Source organism: Dipodomys ordii, unplaced genomic scaffold (assembly GCF_000151885.1).
Source record: "Dipodomys ordii isolate 6190 unplaced genomic scaffold, Dord_2.0 Scaffold50, whole genome shotgun sequence".
Taxonomy (NCBI): domain Eukaryota; kingdom Metazoa; phylum Chordata; class Mammalia; order Rodentia; family Heteromyidae; genus Dipodomys; species Dipodomys ordii.
Window position 1 is genome coordinate 5,337,940 of NW_012267266.1, and position 16,935 is coordinate 5,354,874.

The 16,935-nt window shown below is 40.9% G+C and overlaps 1 protein-coding gene across 6 annotated transcripts in view; it reads left to right on the forward strand.

The window, feature by feature from the left end:
- The window catches only part of Brd8 (bromodomain containing 8), a 54,277-nt gene that overhangs the window by 6,286 nt on the left and 31,056 nt on the right, over positions 1-16,935 (forward strand). For 2 of the 6 annotated variants that reach the window (XM_013020418.1, XM_013020417.1), the window contains exons 3-19: positions 628-697; positions 2,174-2,223; positions 2,387-2,509; positions 2,891-2,971; positions 3,331-3,395; positions 5,459-5,595; positions 6,129-6,347; positions 6,694-6,838; positions 9,729-9,938; positions 10,332-10,612; positions 10,919-11,371; positions 11,468-11,561; positions 11,761-11,807; positions 12,515-12,729; positions 13,006-13,098; positions 13,280-13,348; positions 14,058-14,235. In XM_013020418.1, coding sequence (XP_012875872.1) covers positions 628-697; positions 2,174-2,223; positions 2,387-2,509; positions 2,891-2,971; positions 3,331-3,395; positions 5,459-5,595; positions 6,129-6,347; positions 6,694-6,838; positions 9,729-9,938; positions 10,332-10,612; positions 10,919-11,371; positions 11,468-11,561; positions 11,761-11,807; positions 12,515-12,729; positions 13,006-13,098; positions 13,280-13,348; positions 14,058-14,235 — 2,530 coding nt within the window. The remainder of the gene's footprint in view (positions 1-627; positions 698-2,173; positions 2,224-2,386; positions 2,510-2,890; positions 2,972-3,330; positions 3,396-5,458; positions 5,596-6,128; positions 6,348-6,693; positions 6,839-9,728; positions 9,939-10,331; positions 10,613-10,918; positions 11,372-11,467; positions 11,562-11,760; positions 11,808-12,514; positions 12,730-13,005; positions 13,099-13,279; positions 13,349-14,057; positions 14,236-16,935) is intronic. The other 4 variants (XM_013020423.1, XM_013020421.1, XM_013020422.1 and 1 more) reach the window with 2 other exon arrangements.

Sequence of the window (16,935 nt, forward strand, 5' to 3'; positions counted from 1 at the left end):
GTGCTTGCCTTGCATGCCTGAGGCCCTGGGTTCAATTCCTCAGCACCACATAAGCAAAAAGAAAAAAGCCGGAAGTGGCGCTGGGGCTCAATTGGTAGAGCGCTAGCCTTGAGCTGAAGATCTGAGGGACAGCGCCCAGCCCAGAGTTCAGGCCCCATGACCGGACCCAAAAAAAAAAAAAAATATCGTAGTTAGAATAGTAAGCATATCATCCAGATAAACTTGGTTAGCAGTGACTCCTGTGAAGATAAGAATCTTACTGTGTTTCCCAGACTAGTCTCAAACATGAAATCCTTATGCCGAGTTCCAGGTAACTGAGATTACAGGCGTGTACCAATGTGTCATCTAGTAGTGACTTTTTAAGTAGTTTTGTCATTTTCCACCATCAGATACTTCAGGACTGAAGGTGTAAGATCATTAATAGTGTTTGATAGCATATATGAGGCTCTGAGTTTGATCCCCGGAATTTCAAAATAAATGAATGGTAATTATAAAAATTGAAAGGTATTTCAGGACACTTCCCAATGACAGTATTTTTTTAAACCTAAAGTTTGAAGTCTAATCCTTGAACTCTGAGCAGTTTAGTGCATTTATTATTTATTTATTAAGGCTATTCTCGTTTTGTAGGGTATCAGTTAGCAGAGCAATCAAGCCTTTTGCAGAACCTGGCCGCCCTCCAGACTGGTTCTCTCAAAAAGTAAGTTACGGGGCTGGGAATGTAGCTTAGTGGTAGAGTGCTTGCCTAGCTTGCATGAAGCCCTGGGTTCAATTCCTCAGTACCACATAAACAAAAAACCAGAAGTGGTGTTGTGGCTCAAGTGATAGAATGCTAGCCTAGAGCACAGAGAGGCTCAAGGGCAGTGCCCAGGCTCTGAGTTCAAGCTCCAGGATCGGCCCCCCCCCCAAAAAAAAAAAAGTTACCAAGCAAGTGCTCTTTTTTTCCAAGTTTGCTAAATTTTTAATTTTTTAATTTTTTTAGGTAGTTGTACGGAGGGATTTCAATTCAACATGCTATTTTAAAATTTTTTATTTTATTTATTTATTTTTTTGGTCACAGGGCTTGAACTCAGGGCCTAGGCTCTGTCCCTGAGCTCTTTTTGCTCAAGGCTAATGTTCTCTTTCACTTTTAGCCATAGCTCCACTTCTGGTTTTTGAGTGATTATTTGGAGATAAGAGTCTCATGGGGACTTTTCTACCTGGGCTAGCTTTGAACTGTGATCCTCAGATCTCAGTCTCCTGAATAGCTAGGGTTTACAGGCATGAGCCTCCAGCACCTGGTAATATAATACATCTTAATCAGGGTTATCTTTCATCATTACCACCTCAGTGCTACTTTATAGTCATTGAGATGTTAATTCAGTTCCCTAACCAGATTCTGTCTTATTCTTATTCAATGATGGCAGAATAGTTGAAGATATTTTTTTCCTTTTACAAACTCTTCTTGTGGTCTTAAGGGCCTTGCACCCTTCGATAGGGGCTAGCACTCTGCCACTTAAGCCATACCTCCAGTTCCAGCTTTTTTGCTGGTTAATTGAAGATAGAATCTCTGGGACTTTTCTGCCTGCGCTAGCTTCAAACCTTGATCATCAGATCTCAACTTCTTGAGTAGCCATTTTAAGTGTAAGCCACTTGCACCCAGCTTTTTTTTTTTCTTTTTTGTTGTGAAACAGGATCTCATTTTGTAACCCAGAGATTCTTGCATCAGTTTTCCTAAGTGCTATGAGTACAGACATGTATAACCATATTCAGTTTACAAACTCTTCTTCTCAGTGTGGTATAATAGTTAAGAGCCCAAGCTTGGGAGTTACACAGTTCTGGGTCATACATAGTTCTGGAACATCATACGTAGTTTTCTAGTTTATAAAGTAGAGATAAGTTAGGATTGTTGTAACATTAGTTGAGGTAAGAGATATCAAACATATAGCACAGTGCCTTGCTAGTAAATATTAGCCATAAATATATTATTAGGTTGATGCCTCAAATACACAAACACTACTCCAGAAGACATAGTTGTATCTTTCTGTTACTTTAATCTGATTAAATGTAAAGTAATTCTCTCTCTTGAGAAACAAACACATCTTGAAGGTAGCTCTCTTCACTAAATCTTTATTTAATCTATTTAAATGCTTAATCTTTCCAGGCTTGCTTATCAAATTTTTACTTTTTTCCATAGCATTGTGCTTCTCAATACTCTGAACTCTTGGAGACCACTGAGACCCCAAAGTGAGTATAGAGTGAGGTATTACAGTCAAATGTCTTTAATAAAATGGCTTACATTGGAAACCTGGATTATAGATATAGCAGTTTTCTGTGGTTAAGTGACAAAGAAGGCTTGTGAGTAGGAACAAGTATTTTCTTACTCAGATTTTTTTCTTATTTTCTATAGACGGAAACGGGGTGAGAAAGGCGAAGTGGTGGAAACTGTTGAAGATGTTATTGTTCGGAAACTGACTGCTGAAAGAGTTGAGGAACTAAAGAAAGTGATAAAGGAAACCCAAGAGAAATACAGGTACTTACAAGAGCATATCAAATGCTTGTGAAAGACAGAAGTGTCTGACTTCTGGTATTGATCACAGCTCACAAATCAGCAGATTAAAAAAAAATAAAACAGAGGGTTGGAATGTGCCTTAGTGGTAGAATACTTGCCTAGCATGTATAAAGCCCTGGGTTTGATTCCTCAGTACTGCATAAACAGAAAGGCTGAAAGTGGTACTGTGGCTCAAGTAGTAGAGTGTTAGCCCTGAGTAAAAGAAGCTCAGGAACAGTACCAGGCCCCAGGACTTGCAAAAAAAAACCCAAAACAAAACAAAAAAATTACTTGAGTCCATGAGTTTAGGCCAGGCTGGGCAACATAAAGAAAAAAATCCTCAATCTCTACCTCTTCCTACAGACGGCTGAAAAGAGATGCAGAACTAATTCAAGCTGGGCATATGGATAATCGACTAGATGAGCTTTGCAATGACATTGCAATGTGAGTTCTATCTATACTCTTTTCTCATTCCCTCAAGTAATGTAGTTTATTACCTCTATCCACCATCCATTTAGACTTGAAATAGGAAAAGATACAGAGAGGTCTGGTGGCTTGGGAAGAAGGAGTGATACTTAGATGTGATAGAACATTTCAGTATGAGACCATAACTATTCTGTTTTACCTGAGTAGAAAACTGGGAGCTGCTAAACCCCCCAGTTCCTATTTTGCTGGTTATAATTCCTATTTAGGCCTTTTCTCTGGAAAGTAATTATCTGAGGGGGAAAAGCATCTGCCATGAAGGTATTGTGAACTATAGATAAGAAAAGCTGACTAGGTTTAACCCTTAATTCCCTTTTTAGGAAAAAGAAACTAGAGGAAGAAGAGGCTGAAATAAAGAGGAAGGCAACAGATGCTGCATACCAAGGTAATCTGAATTCTGCCTATTTAGTAAATTGCTTGCTCATGACTGCATGCTGATGATAGTTGAAGTACTGTTTTGTAAGGTAGTAGCCAATAGTTAAATTTTCTTTCATGGCCTCCTCTTTTTTTTCTTCCCCCATTTAGGCATTCTAGTCCACTGGTATGATTACAAAGTTACCAGAAAACAATACTGTCAGAGTTATAATTTTCTTTGCATGTACCTTCTGTATGCCTCATGGTCACCCAGCACCCAAGCCCTGAGTACCAGCACCAAAAGAAAAGGAAAAGAAAAAAGACTTCTATAATCTTCTTTCACAATTGAAATATCCTTTAATGTCAAGGAAACAGCTCCTAGAAAATGAGCTCTTAGGATACAGAGGCTTAATAATAAGATATGAAACATAGGTTTTGAAAGTCAAAAGAGCTGCACACAGGTGGCTCACGCCTGTAATACTAGCTACTCAGGAGGCTGAGGTGAGGATTACTATTCGAAGCCAGCCTGGGCAGAAAAGTACCTGTGAGACTCTTATCTCCAATTAACCACTAAAATCCCTAAGTGGTGCTGTGGCTCAAGTGGTAGAACATTAGTTTTAAGCACAAAGAGGCTTAGGGACAGCACCCAGGCCCTGAGTTCAAGCCCCACAAAAGTCAAAGGATTTTAGAGGTGGAAAGATTGGGAAAAGAGCAGTTATTTGACAAGGGGAGCTTTTGCCAACTACAAGCAGTGAACCTCTGAAGTATGTCTTTTGTTTTGTGTGGATGCTGGGGCTTGAAGGACACTTCCATGAGTTTTTTGTTCTCTACCACTTGAGCCACAGTTCCACTTTCCACTTCTTGTTGGTTACATTGGAGGTAAGATTATTAGCTGTTTAGCTGACCTTGAATCATAATCTTCAGTTCTTGGCCTTCTGAGTAGTTAGAATTACTGGCAAGAACCACTAGAGTTTGAACTCAGGATCTTTGCCTGCTAGCAATTGATAGATGCTTTACCACTTGAGCCATGCTCATAGCTCTTAAAAACCAAAACTTAAGTTATTGAAGAAAATGGGGTGGGGGGCGGTCTGGAAATGTGGTTTAGTGGTAAGAGTACTTGCCTAGCATTCATGAAGCCCTGGGTTCAATTCCTCAGTACCACATAAACAGAAAATGCCAGAAATGGTGCTGTGGCTCAAGTGGTAGAGTAATAGCAAGAAAGAAGAAAATGTGTGTGTGTGGGTGCACTCATGTGCTTGTGTGTTCCTGTGCTGGGGCTTAAACTTCAGAGTTTGGGCTCTTGGTTGGTGTTTTTGTCCAAAGCTGATGCTCTACCACTTGGAGCCAGAGAATACATACTACTCTGAGAATCTTTAGGATAATTAGGTTGCTTAATGAGAACTACCTTAAGACAGACTGGGCTAAGAAGGAAAAACCATCAATGCCAGGCACTGGTGGCTCAAGCCTGGAATCCTAGCTACTTAGGAGGCTGAGATCTGAGGATCATGATTCAAAGCCAGCCAAAGTCTGTGTGACTATTATCTCCATTTAACCACAAAAAAAGCAGAAAGTGGACCTGTGGCTCAGGTGATAGAGCACTAGCAAAAAAACGTGATGAGCTTGAGAAAACTGCTCAAGGAAAGTGCTTAGCCCCCAGTTCAAGCCCCAGTACCAGCACAAAAACAGCAAAAATAATTCATCTTCAAAAGTATTAAAGATTTCAAATTCAAACTTATAATAGTTCATTATAATATATATATATATATACACACAATATATATAATGTACATAGTATATAATATATAATAATATGTTATAATTGTTCATTATAATACAACAGCCTCTGTGTCTGGTTTTTCTTTTTTTTTTGTACTGGGTTACCGTTTTAGCCAGCCATTTTTGTCTAGTTCATTTTCAGATGGCATCTCAAGTTTTTTGTTTTGTTTTGTTTTTAATCTGAGCTGAGTTTTTGCTGGGGCAGACATGGGATGGAGATCCTCCTACCTATCTGCTATGTAGCTGGATTAGGAATAGGCTACCATGTTCTGATTATTTACTCTGGAGTATTTAGACTGTTCTTTTTTTGTGTTCTAGCCCGGCAAGCAGTAAAAACACCCCCTCGGAGGTTACCTACTGTGATGGTCCGCTCTCCTATAGATTCTGCCTCCCCAGGAGGTGATTATCCACTTGGAGACTTGACCCCAACCACGATGGAAGAGGCTACCTCTGGGGTGAGTATATTTCCATCCATTGAAATTGATCTCTGAAGGGGCAATAAGTCAACTGAGAGCTGAGTAATGAGGAAAACACTTTTTGTCTAGAAACAATTTTTTCTCTTGATCTCAATGCTAAAGACTAAACTTACCATGTACTCTGTTTATATATATATAAGATAAATATGGACCATTTAAAAGCATGAAGGCTTTTGACCTTTTGAGAGATAGGTGAAACTCTTCAGAAATTTATTAGCTAAATACACTAGTCTTTAAAAAAGTCCTACTAGAGTGAGGTTCAGTTCTTTATAAATAAGAGTGATAGTGGGTAAGGAGATTGTTAGTGGCAAGTGGATGGAATCTGTTTGGGTTCTTGTAAATCAGAGTGGGTGGAAGGAAAAATATTGTGGGGAAGAGAGCAGGAGGGTTAGAGGGTTTCTGGGCATATCTACTCAGAACTAATAAAATAATAGCCACACTAACCCATCCAGATTATTAGGGAACCTTCCATAGTTTGAGAAGTCAGATAAAGGTTCTCTGTTGTCTCTTAGGTAACCCCTGGGACTTTGCCGAGTACCCCAGTCACCTCGTTTCCTGGGATTCCTGACACCCTTCCTCCAGGCTCTGCACCCTTAGAAGCCCCCATGACCCCAGTAACAGATGATTCACCCCAGAAAAAGATGCTTGGACAGAAAGCAACTCCACCCCCCTCCCCTCTGCTGTCAGAGCTCTTGAAGAAGGGCAGCCTCCTGCCTACTAGCCCCAGACTGGTATGGAGACTTCTGTGGGTGTTTGAGAGCTGTAGTTTTAGTACTTGGAAGGGAGTGCCTGGGACTTAAATGTTAATTTAAAAAAAAACAATAGTAATAAAGTAAGTTGTTCATGTCCTTGGGTCCTGAGGTATCTGAACCATGATTATTTTGGTTTTCTTCCCTAGAGAACACTTGTCAAATGAGTTCTGAACATTATAGTTTAGAGTTTCCCCTGGATCCTAAATTATTCTCTGTAGATAGTAGATTTAGTTTCAAGAAGTTTGATTGACTGCTGTAGCTTTTTTGGGAAGCAGCAATGAAAGAAAGCTTGAGTGTAGCCTTCACTTCTATTCTTCCCTGGTAGGTCAATGAAAGTGAAATGGCTGTCGCTTCTAGTCACCTGAACAGTACGGGTGTCCTCCTGGAGGTAGGCGGGGTCCTTCCCATGATACATGGTGGGGAGATACAGCAAACACCCAATACTGTTGCAGCCTCCCCTGCTGCCTCAGGTAAGTCACTACTCTTCCTTTATCTACTTGAGAGATGTAACATTTGGTTTCGATGTTTGTTATAAAAGAAAGTTAATCTTAGATTTAAAGCCCAGTTTCCTTTTCAGTTTTGTAGCTGCTTTGTTAAACAACATAGTATTCAAGATTATTAATCTAGTCTGTCTTCAAAGTATTGATAGCCCTGATTGTTGATGAGAGGAATAGTAAAGTTGATAATGAAGTTGCTTTTCTGTGGCTTATGAATTTGTAGAATGATAGATACCTAAGATTATTTTAGGGAAAGACATTTAAAACCAGAGGTCTGGGCTTGAATCTCAGGCCTGCTACTTGTTAGTTTTGTGACCTTAGATAGGTAACTTAACCATTGAAACTCAATTTCCTGTTTTATTACTTCACAGAGATGTGGTGAGAACTAAATGAAGTAGAAAATTTTTAAAGTATAAAATAACTTTACAGGCCAGTGCCAGTTGTTTGTGCCTGTAATTCTAGCTACTCCCATAGGCTGATATCTGAGGATCACTGTTCAGAGCGAGCCCAGGTAGGAAAATTCATGAGACTCTTATCTCCACTAAACTATCCAAAAGCTGGAAGTGGAGTTATGGCTCAACGGTAGAATGCTAGTCTTGAGCAAAAAAGCTCAGGAGTGCCAGGCACCAGTGGCTCACACCTGTAATTCTGGCTGTTCAGGGGGCCAGGATCTGAGGATTGTGGTTTGAAGCCAACCTGGGCAGAAAAGACCCTATGAGACTCCAATTAACCACTCAAAAACCAGAAGTGGTACTATAGCTTAAGTGGGAGAACGCTGGTCTTGAGTATAAAGCGATTCAGGGACAGCCTCCAGGCCCTGAGTTCAAGCCTCAGAACTGGCATATGCAAAATACCATACTAACATAGTACATTGGCACTGAATATTGTTGAACCTGAAAGGTTTATAGCATGCTGAACCTAAGCAGAAGTGACAGATTTCATACCAGTTTTCTGTACTACTGAAATTTTTAATAGAACTCAGGGTTTTGCACTTGTAGGCAGGCACTCTTAATGATGAGCCATGCCTACTGTCCTTTTATTTGGAGGACACTTTTTTTTTAAATCATGTTAGTACTCAGGACCTTGTACTCTGCTTAGCTTTTTATTTGAGACTGGGAAACAAACAGTATCTGACATTTGCTTATTGGCTGGCACTCTACCATTTGCTCAGCTTTCATGTTCATGGCTTATACTTTACCACTTGTGCTACAACTTCCATACTTGCTAATATTTTTGAAATAGGCTTTACTTTCTGTTCAGGCATTTATTTGGCTTCCTTGTCATAGCTGGGATAACTGTGGGATAGCTGTGCCACCTCACCTAGCTCACAGTTTTGCAAATTTCTGCTTGAGCTGGCATCAGTCTGAGAGCCTCCCAATATCAGCCTCCTAAGAAGCTAGGATTACAAGTATGAGTTGCCAGTGCCTGGCCTGTTTGTTTATGTATGTATATGTGTATATATGTTTAGAGTTAATGGTGCCAGTCCTGGGTCTTGAATTTAGGGCCTAGGCATTGTCCTTAAGCTTCTTTGCTCAGAGCTTGTGTTCTATCACTTGAGCCTCAGTTCCACTTCTCACTTTCTGCCTGTGTGTTTAATTGGAGATAAGAGTCTTACAGACTTTCCTGCCTGGGCTGGCTTCAAGCCATCCTCAGACCATAGTTAGGATTATAGGTGTGAATCACCAGTATAGTACCTAGCGGTGTATGCATGGTAGGGGGTGGAGGGGTGCTTGAATTCAGGGCCTTGAACTCTAGCATGACTTTTCAACTTACCGTTTATGCTTTATCACTTGAGCCATACCTCTACTTACAGCTTTTAGCTGGCTAGTTGGAGATAAGAGTCTCATCGACCATTCTGTCTGGGCTAACTTGAACAGTGATTCTCAGATCTCAGCCTCCTAATAGCTAGGATTACAAGTATTTGGCTGGTTTTTGCTTTTTGAGATAGGGTCTGAAGGTCTCAATGTGTACTCCAAGCTAGTCTGAAACTCACTGTGTAGTCCAGACTGGGCTCAAACTCGTGAAATCTTGCCTTAACAAAATCTTTCTGCCTCAGCCTCTTGAATGTCTTGGTTTTTTGTTGTTGTTTTAATTTTGTTATTAATAGTGTTACTAATTTTCCTCTAAGGAAAAATGACCACCTACTTTTGATTTTTTTTTTTTTTTTGGCCAGTCCTGGGTCTTGAACACTTCCCTGAGCTTCTTTTGCTCAAGGCTAGCATTCTACCACTTAATCTTGAGCCACAGTACCACTTCTGGCTTTTTCTGTTTATGTGGTGCTGAGGAATTGAACCCAGGGCTTCATGCATGCTAAGCAAGCACTCTACCACTAAGCCACATTCCCAGCTCTGATACATATTTTTGTGTTGTATTAACTTGGACTAAGATTTTAAGTGAGGGTAAAGGAAGTAAGAACAGGAAGTGGAGCTGTGCCTCAAGTGGTATAGCACTAGCCTTGAGCAAAAGAAGCTCCAGGACAGTACTCAGGCCCTGAGTTCAAGCCCTAGGACTAGAACATACACGCATGCATGCACGGATGCAGCAGCAGCAGCAAATCAGGGATGCACACTGTCTGTCTATGAGCATCATACAAGGCCTGCAATATTATTTAAGACATGATTGACTAGATGTGTGTGTGTGCTTGTTGGCTAGCTGCAGCCACCTGCTTGTCAGGATGTTATGAATATCCAAATGGTCCTTGGGAGAATAAAGGGTTCCCCACTTTGGGAGAGGGTAAGCTTATTCAACACAGGAATTGCTTTCATTCTTTGAAACTATAAAAAAATTCTTGGTTGGGTCTTAAGGCTATTGCTTCTTGTTCATGTGCTTTCTTCTTACCTCATTTTGTGTACCTCTTTGTTAGGTGCTCCTACTCTTTCCCGGCTTTTAGAAGCTGGTCCTACACAGTTCACCACACCTCTTGCTTCCTTCACTACTGTTGCCAGTGAACCTCCAGTTAAACTTGTGCCACCCCCTGTAGAGTCTGTGTCCCAGGCTACAATTGTCATGATGCCTGCGCTGCCAGCACCATCCTCTGCTCCAGCTGTCTCCACTCCTGAAAGTGTAGCTCCAGGTGCGTCCTTTACCCACGCCCTGAGCAGCCACTAGGACCAAAATTTGTATTGTGAGCTTTGGTTAAAGATGTCTAAGAGCATGAACACGATTCAGATGTTTGTATTTCCCACAGACATGTGCCATCTTTAATCTTAGGAAAACAAGGATATGAAAAACAATGATATGGGTGGGCATTGTGTTCTGGGGATGGGGAGAGAGGTTTAACTGTACAAATATGAGCAGGCCTGAGAATGTTCTTACTTTCTAATATAATGGGGGAGAGGAAAACAGGCAGATCTTGACTTTCTGACCTTAACTGTGTAGTCATTGGTTTACAGTTCTGGCGTGATCTTTGAGTTGCCACTTAATACCCTTTAAGTTTCTGAGATGTTTTTCTCTTCCTGTTATTCAGTGAGTCAGCCTGACACCTGTGTTCCCATGGAGGCTGTGGGGGATCCACATACTGTGACTGTTTCCATGGATAGCAATGAAATCTCCATGATAATTAATTCTATCAAAGAAGAGTGTTTCCGATCAGGGGTAGCAGAGGCTCCTGGTGCATCAAAGCCTCCAAGCATAGATGGGAAGGAAGATTTAGATCTGGCCGAGAAGATGGATATTGCTGTGTCTTACACAGGCGAAGAATTGGACTTTGAGACAGTTGGAGACATCATTGCTATCATTGAGGACAAGGTAAGTAAGTCTTTTGATTCTATATAGGCTTCTCTAGGTTTCTTGTGTTTGCTTCTCATAGTAAGAGTTATTTAAACAGCTCTCCTGCTTCTGCCATCTCCATTTCTCTAGTCTAAAAGCTCTTTGGTACTGACATACTTCTTATCTTCCTATAGCATCCCTGTTATTGATTTGCACAGGACGGGTGCCTGTACTACATGGAACAAATGAGGAGAGAGGCTATAGATTAATGTCATTTTATTAAGTGCTAGCAAAATGGAACTTTTTTTTTTCTGTGACCTCAACAATCTTCATATTATGAAACAGGTAGATGATCACCCTGAAGTGCTGGATGTGGCAGCTGTGGAGGCAGCACTGTCATTCTGTGAAGAGAATGATGATCCCCAGTCCCTACCTGGCCCCTGGGAGCACACAATCCAGCAGGAGCGGGACAAGCCAGTACCTCTACCTGCACCAGAGATGACAGTCAAACAAGAGAGACTAGACTTTGAGGAAACAGAAAATAAGAGGATCCATGAACTGGTAGACATCAGGGAGTCAGGTGTTGAGATCAAGGTGGAACCTGCAGAACCAGAGCCAGGCATTTCAGGAACTGAAATCGTTTCTGGGGTTGGTCCAGCCACAAGTATGGAGCCACCAGAACTCAGGAGCCAAGATTTAGATGAAGAACCCAGGAGTATTGCAACTGGAGATATTGCTGAAGCAGATGTTTCCAGTGGAAAAGGCGAGGAGATACCACTCACAACTGTGAAGACAGAGGTATTTAATAAGATAGCCTCATTATTATTGAAGAATAAAAACGGTGAAGGATAAGTTTACCAGTATTTAAGATACTTGTTCTTTGCTGGTCTTCAGGCATCCCCTGAAAGCATGTTGTCCCCATCACATGGCTCAAATCCCATTGAAGACCCTTTAGAAGCAGAGACTCAGCACAAGTTTGAAATGTCAGGTAAATAAAGATCAAGAAATCTATACTCTGTAACTAACTTGATATCATTTGCTTTGGCTTGTGAGGGATTGTGGGTTGTGGGCAAGTAGAGGAGATAGAACAGGTCAGCATGGAAAGGAGAGCTGCAAGGGATTGTGGTCCATAGGAAGGGGAAGGCTAAGGTGGAAAAATCTTCAGGTAGTCTTTCTCTCCTCTGCAGAATCATTGAAAGAAGAATCAGGGACTATTTTTGGAAGCCAGATAAAGGTATTTCAGACTTTTCTTTATTCCTCTTGCCATATGATTAGATTTCCTTATAGCACAACCTTTTTAATATATTTTAGTAAACACATCTTTATTCTTTGAGATGAGATTGTTAAGGATTTGCATGAGGGGAAGCTACAGTGGACAATCTGGCATAGTGGGATTACTAAAGCAATATGTGCTTCCCATCTGAGTTTGAAAGATCATAGTCTTTTCTGTGCATATATTGCACGAAATATAATTGATATACCTAGAATTGTTTAGAGTGAATAGAAATGCAAGGGAGAACACACAGGAAATCACACTAATAATTAAGCTACTAAAAGCAATAATTGACAGACTTAAAAGTAATTCGGTGTGAGCTTGCTCCATCAGATGAGACATGAAATAAAACTATTTTTGGTAACTTTGTACCCAGGGTCAGAGTTCCTCTCAAGAGCAAGGGGAAAGAAGGAACGCCTCTTAGCTTAGTATTAAGTAAGTAGCTTTTTTTTTTTTTTCCCTTCTTCTTAAACAATCCTGGCCTTTATTTGTCCAGGTACTAAATTACCTTACTTAGTGAAAGTCTGAAAGTAGAGGGTAGTACAAAGTCAGAGGGCTTAGCCAAGAAACAGTGTGAGGCAATTTCTAGAACTGATCTAACCCAAAATATAGATCATGTTTAATAGTGCTTTGCTTACATTTATTGACTGTAACACATTATGTCTAAGGATGCCCCAGGTGAGGATGAGGAGGAAGATGGAGTCAGTGAAGCAGCCAGCCTAGAGGAACCTAAGGAAGAAGATCAAGGAGAAGGCTATTTGTCAGAAATGGATAATGAACCCCCTGTGAGTGAGAGTGATGATGGCTTTAGTATACACAATGCTACTCTGCAGTCACATACACTGGCAGACTCCATTCCCAGCAGCCCTGCTTCTTCACAATTGTGAGTATCTGAAATTCATTCTTTGAGGCAAATGCAATGCAGTAAAGGTGAAAAAGTATAGGATCTCTTTTTTTTTTTGGAAGTACTTGGATTTGAACTCAGGACCTCATGTTGGGTAGGTAGGCACTGTAACCACTTAATCCATGCTCCCAGTCTAGAAGAGAATCCCTTCTCTTTCTTGGCCTTGAACAAATAGTTAACCAAAAAAAGAAAAAAGTTTATTTTGAAAAAAGAAAGATGCATCAACTTGTGCTAAGTAGAATTTCTGTATTTTAGCTCTGTCTGCAGCGAAGATCAAGAAGCTATTCAGGCCCAGAAAATCTGGAAGAAAGCTATCATGCTTGTATGGAGAGCTGCAGCTAATCATAGGTAACTAGACTTGCCAGTCAGTATGTTCATTTTCTCCTGCTCCTCTTTGTTAGCTTAGAAAAATGTCAAGTAGATTTCTATGGTCCACAATTTTATGGTGGCTTTCAGTACTTTCAGTTACATAAATTAAGTTCCCTCTATGCTTCTAGAGAATAATTATACCTTACTGGTTTTGGGACAGGTATGCCAATGTCTTCCTACAACCTGTTACAGATGACATAGCACCTGGTTACCACAGCATTGTACAAAGGTAAGGACACATAGTGTAGCATACTGACTTGCCTAAGTTATAAGTTGTTAAGACTTAAGTGAATTTTTGCTTTAAATAGTAGGGTTTTTCTCTTTTTCTGTTGCAGAGGGTTTTGTTGTTTTTGTTGTGTTGTATTTGTGTTTGTTTCTATGTGTGTCCATTCTGATACTGGCTGGGGCTTGAACTCAGGGCCTTGGTGCTGTTCTTTACCTTTTTTGCTCAAGGCTGGAGTCCAACTACTTAAGCCATACCTCTAGTTCCAGTTGTGTGTGTCTGTGTGTGCATGCGTGTGTGTATGTGTGTGCCAGTGCTGGGGCTTGAACTCATGGTTTGTCTACTGTCCATGAGGGTTTTTTTGCTCAAGGCTAGCACTTTGCCACTTGAGCCACTTGCAGCATGAGCATGAGCCCACTAGCACCTTAGTAAGTTTAACATAAGTATTTGTAAGGGTAGTGGTAAACTTACCCAGTTGCTGATAGTCTAAAGAACTTAAGCTCATTTCTTGCTTTTTTCGTTGCTTATTATACACACTGACTTTTTTGTGTTATGTGCATATTTTGGGATGATAGATTGGCATTTGAATCTTGACTGCTGGGACTGAAGGTATATTTGAGAAGATATATATGTATATGCTGATAATATATTTAGAGATCCAGATGGGTCTTTTTTTCTTTCTCCACTGCTATTTTCTCATTCTTTTTTTTTTTAGGCCTATGGATTTATCAACTATTAAGAAAAACATTGAAAATGGGCTAATCCGCAGTACTGCTGAATTCCAGCGTGACATTATGCTGATGTTTCAGAATGCTGTAATGTATAATAGCTCAGACCATGATGTTTATCATATGGCAGTAGAGATGCAGCGAGATGTCTTGGAACAGATTCAGGTACTTTGAGGCTCTTTGTGTTTCTGCAGTGATCTCAAGGGAAGAATTGTATTTTACTTAGAATAAGCATCAGGGACACATGGGGCTGTAATTGTTGCTCAAGTTATTTTGGTTTTTATCTGGTATGGTGAAGTAATTATGATAGAAGATTCTTCTTTTCTTGGGCAAATTCAGTTCCTTAAGGGTTTTGTAGGATTTTTCTTTCATTTAAATTTTCAGTGCTAGGTATCATACCCAGGTTTTTACATGGTTTGGTTTGTGTGTGACTTTGTATGTGTTTGTGTATGTTTGTACTGGTCCTAGGGCTTGAATTCAGGGCCTGTGTGCTATCCCCGAGCTTTTTTGCTCAAAGCTAGTAATGTATCACTTGAACCACAGCTCCATTTCAACTTTTTGGTGGTTAATTAAGAGAGAACAATCTCATGGACTTTCCTACCTGGGCTCTCTTCAAAGTATGAGCCTCAGATCTGAGCTACCTAAGTAGGATTACAGGAATGAGCTACCAATGCCCCTTTTTTTGTTTCATTTGTTTTTCATTTTTGTTTTCCGGGTACCAGGGCTTGAACTCAGGACCTAATGCTTGCTTGGCTTGCTTCCTTGGCTGACACACTTTTAACACTTTCTTTTGGCGGGTACTAGAATTCAGCCAGGCTACTGAACCATATTCCCACTTCTGGTCTTTTGCTGGTTATTTAGAAATATGAGTGTTGGGATTGTTTTGCCTGAGCTGGCTTTTTTTGTTGTTGGTGGTGGTCGTGGGGCTTGAACTCTGGGCTTCGGCGCTGTCTTTGAGCTCTTCAACTCAAAGACGAGCACTCTACCTCTTGAGCTACAGTGCCACTTCTGGTTTTCTGGTGTTTAATTGGAGATAAGAGTCTCCTGGACTTTCCTATCCTGGGCTGGCTTTGACCTGTGATTCTCAGATCTCAGCCTCCTGAGTAGTAACCAGCATTACAGGCATGAGTCACCTGGCTGCAGCTTGTTTTTGAGAGAGTCTCATAGTCCAGCTTTTTTGCTGGTTAATTGGAGATAGAATTTCTCAAACTTTTCTATGGTATGCCTGTTGCATTTAAGTAGAAAAGTACTAAATAAAACTCTATTCAGAAACTTTAGTATTTTAGTGTTTCCCTACTGGACCAATTCTCTGGCTAACCTTGGTTTTCAAACTTGCTTGAGATTTTACCCTCTTGAATAGCTAAGATTATAAGTCTGAGCTATAAGTGCCACACCCAGTTTGGTTTGATTGTATGTTTGTGCAAACACTTTTTGAACTCAGCCTGGACACTGTCCCTGAGCTTCCTTTGCTCAAGTTTAGCACTCTACCACTTGAGCCACACTGCCACTTCCTGCTTTTTCTGTTTATATGGTACTGAGGAATTGAACTCAGGGCTTCATGCATGTTAGACAAGTTCTCTACCACTAAGCCACATTCCCAGCCGGAGATTTTTCATTCAAGGCTAGTGCTGCACTTGAGCTACAGCTCCCCTTCTAGTTTTTTGCTCGTTAATTGGAGATGAAAGTCTCACAAACTTTCTTGTATCACTGATCCTCAGATCTCAGCTTCCTGGAGATCTAGTATTAAATGTGAGCCCAACTCCAGATTGTTTGTTTCGATTTTTGTGCTGGACCTGGGGCTTGAACTCAGGTCTGGATACTATCCCTGAACTTTTTTTGTTCAAGGCCAGTACTCTACCACTTGAGCCACAACTCCAATTCTGGCTTTTGATGGTTAATTGAAGATAGAGTCTCATAGACTTTCCTGTGTAGGCTGGCTTTGAACCTCAATCTTCATATCTCAGCCTCCTGAGTAGCTAGGATTATAGGTGTGAAGCACCAGCACCTGGCTCCAGCTTTTATTTTTTATTTTATTTTTTTGTCTTTTGTGGGGCTTGAACTCTGGGCTTGAGCGCTGTTCCTCAGCCCTTCAGCTCAAGGCTAGCGCTCTACCACTTGAGCTACAGCGCCACTTCCATTTTCTGATAGTTTATTGGAGATAAGAGTTTCACAGACATTTCCTGCCCAGGCTGGCTTTGAACCATGTTCCTCAGATCTCAGCCTTCTGAGTAGCTAGGATTATAGGCGTGAGCCACCAGTGCCCGGCTATTTTTTTTTAATTCATATGTTGCTTGTCTCTTTCACCATGTCTAAGCAAGAACATTCTGTTTTCTTTATTGTGATAATGGAGATTCAACACAGGGCCTCAATATTGGTAGGCAGATGCTCTACAGCTTGAGCCATACCCCTGATATTTTTTTTGTCAGTCGTGGGGCTTGAACTCAGGGCTTGGGCACTATCCCTGAGCTGCGTTTGCTCAAGGCTAGCACTCTAATCCTTGAGCCACAGTGCTACTTCTGGCTTATGTGGTACTGAGGAATTGAACCCAGGACTTCATGTATGCTAGCAAACACTCTACCACTCTACCCAGCTCCCTGCCCCCCCCACCTTTTTTTTTTTTTTTTAATTCAGAGCTTCATACCTACTAAGCAAGTACTCTGACATTTTCCAGTGGACTCATATTTTGCCTATACCACCCTGGACAACTACCTAAGATTCCCATTTATTTGAGATGGCAGGTGCATGCCATCATATGCTTTTTCTTTTTTTTTTTTCTTTTGGGTCCGGTCATGGGGCCTGAACTCTGGGCCTGGGCACTGTCCCTCAGCTCTTCAGCTCAAGGCTAGCGCTCTACCACTTGAGCCA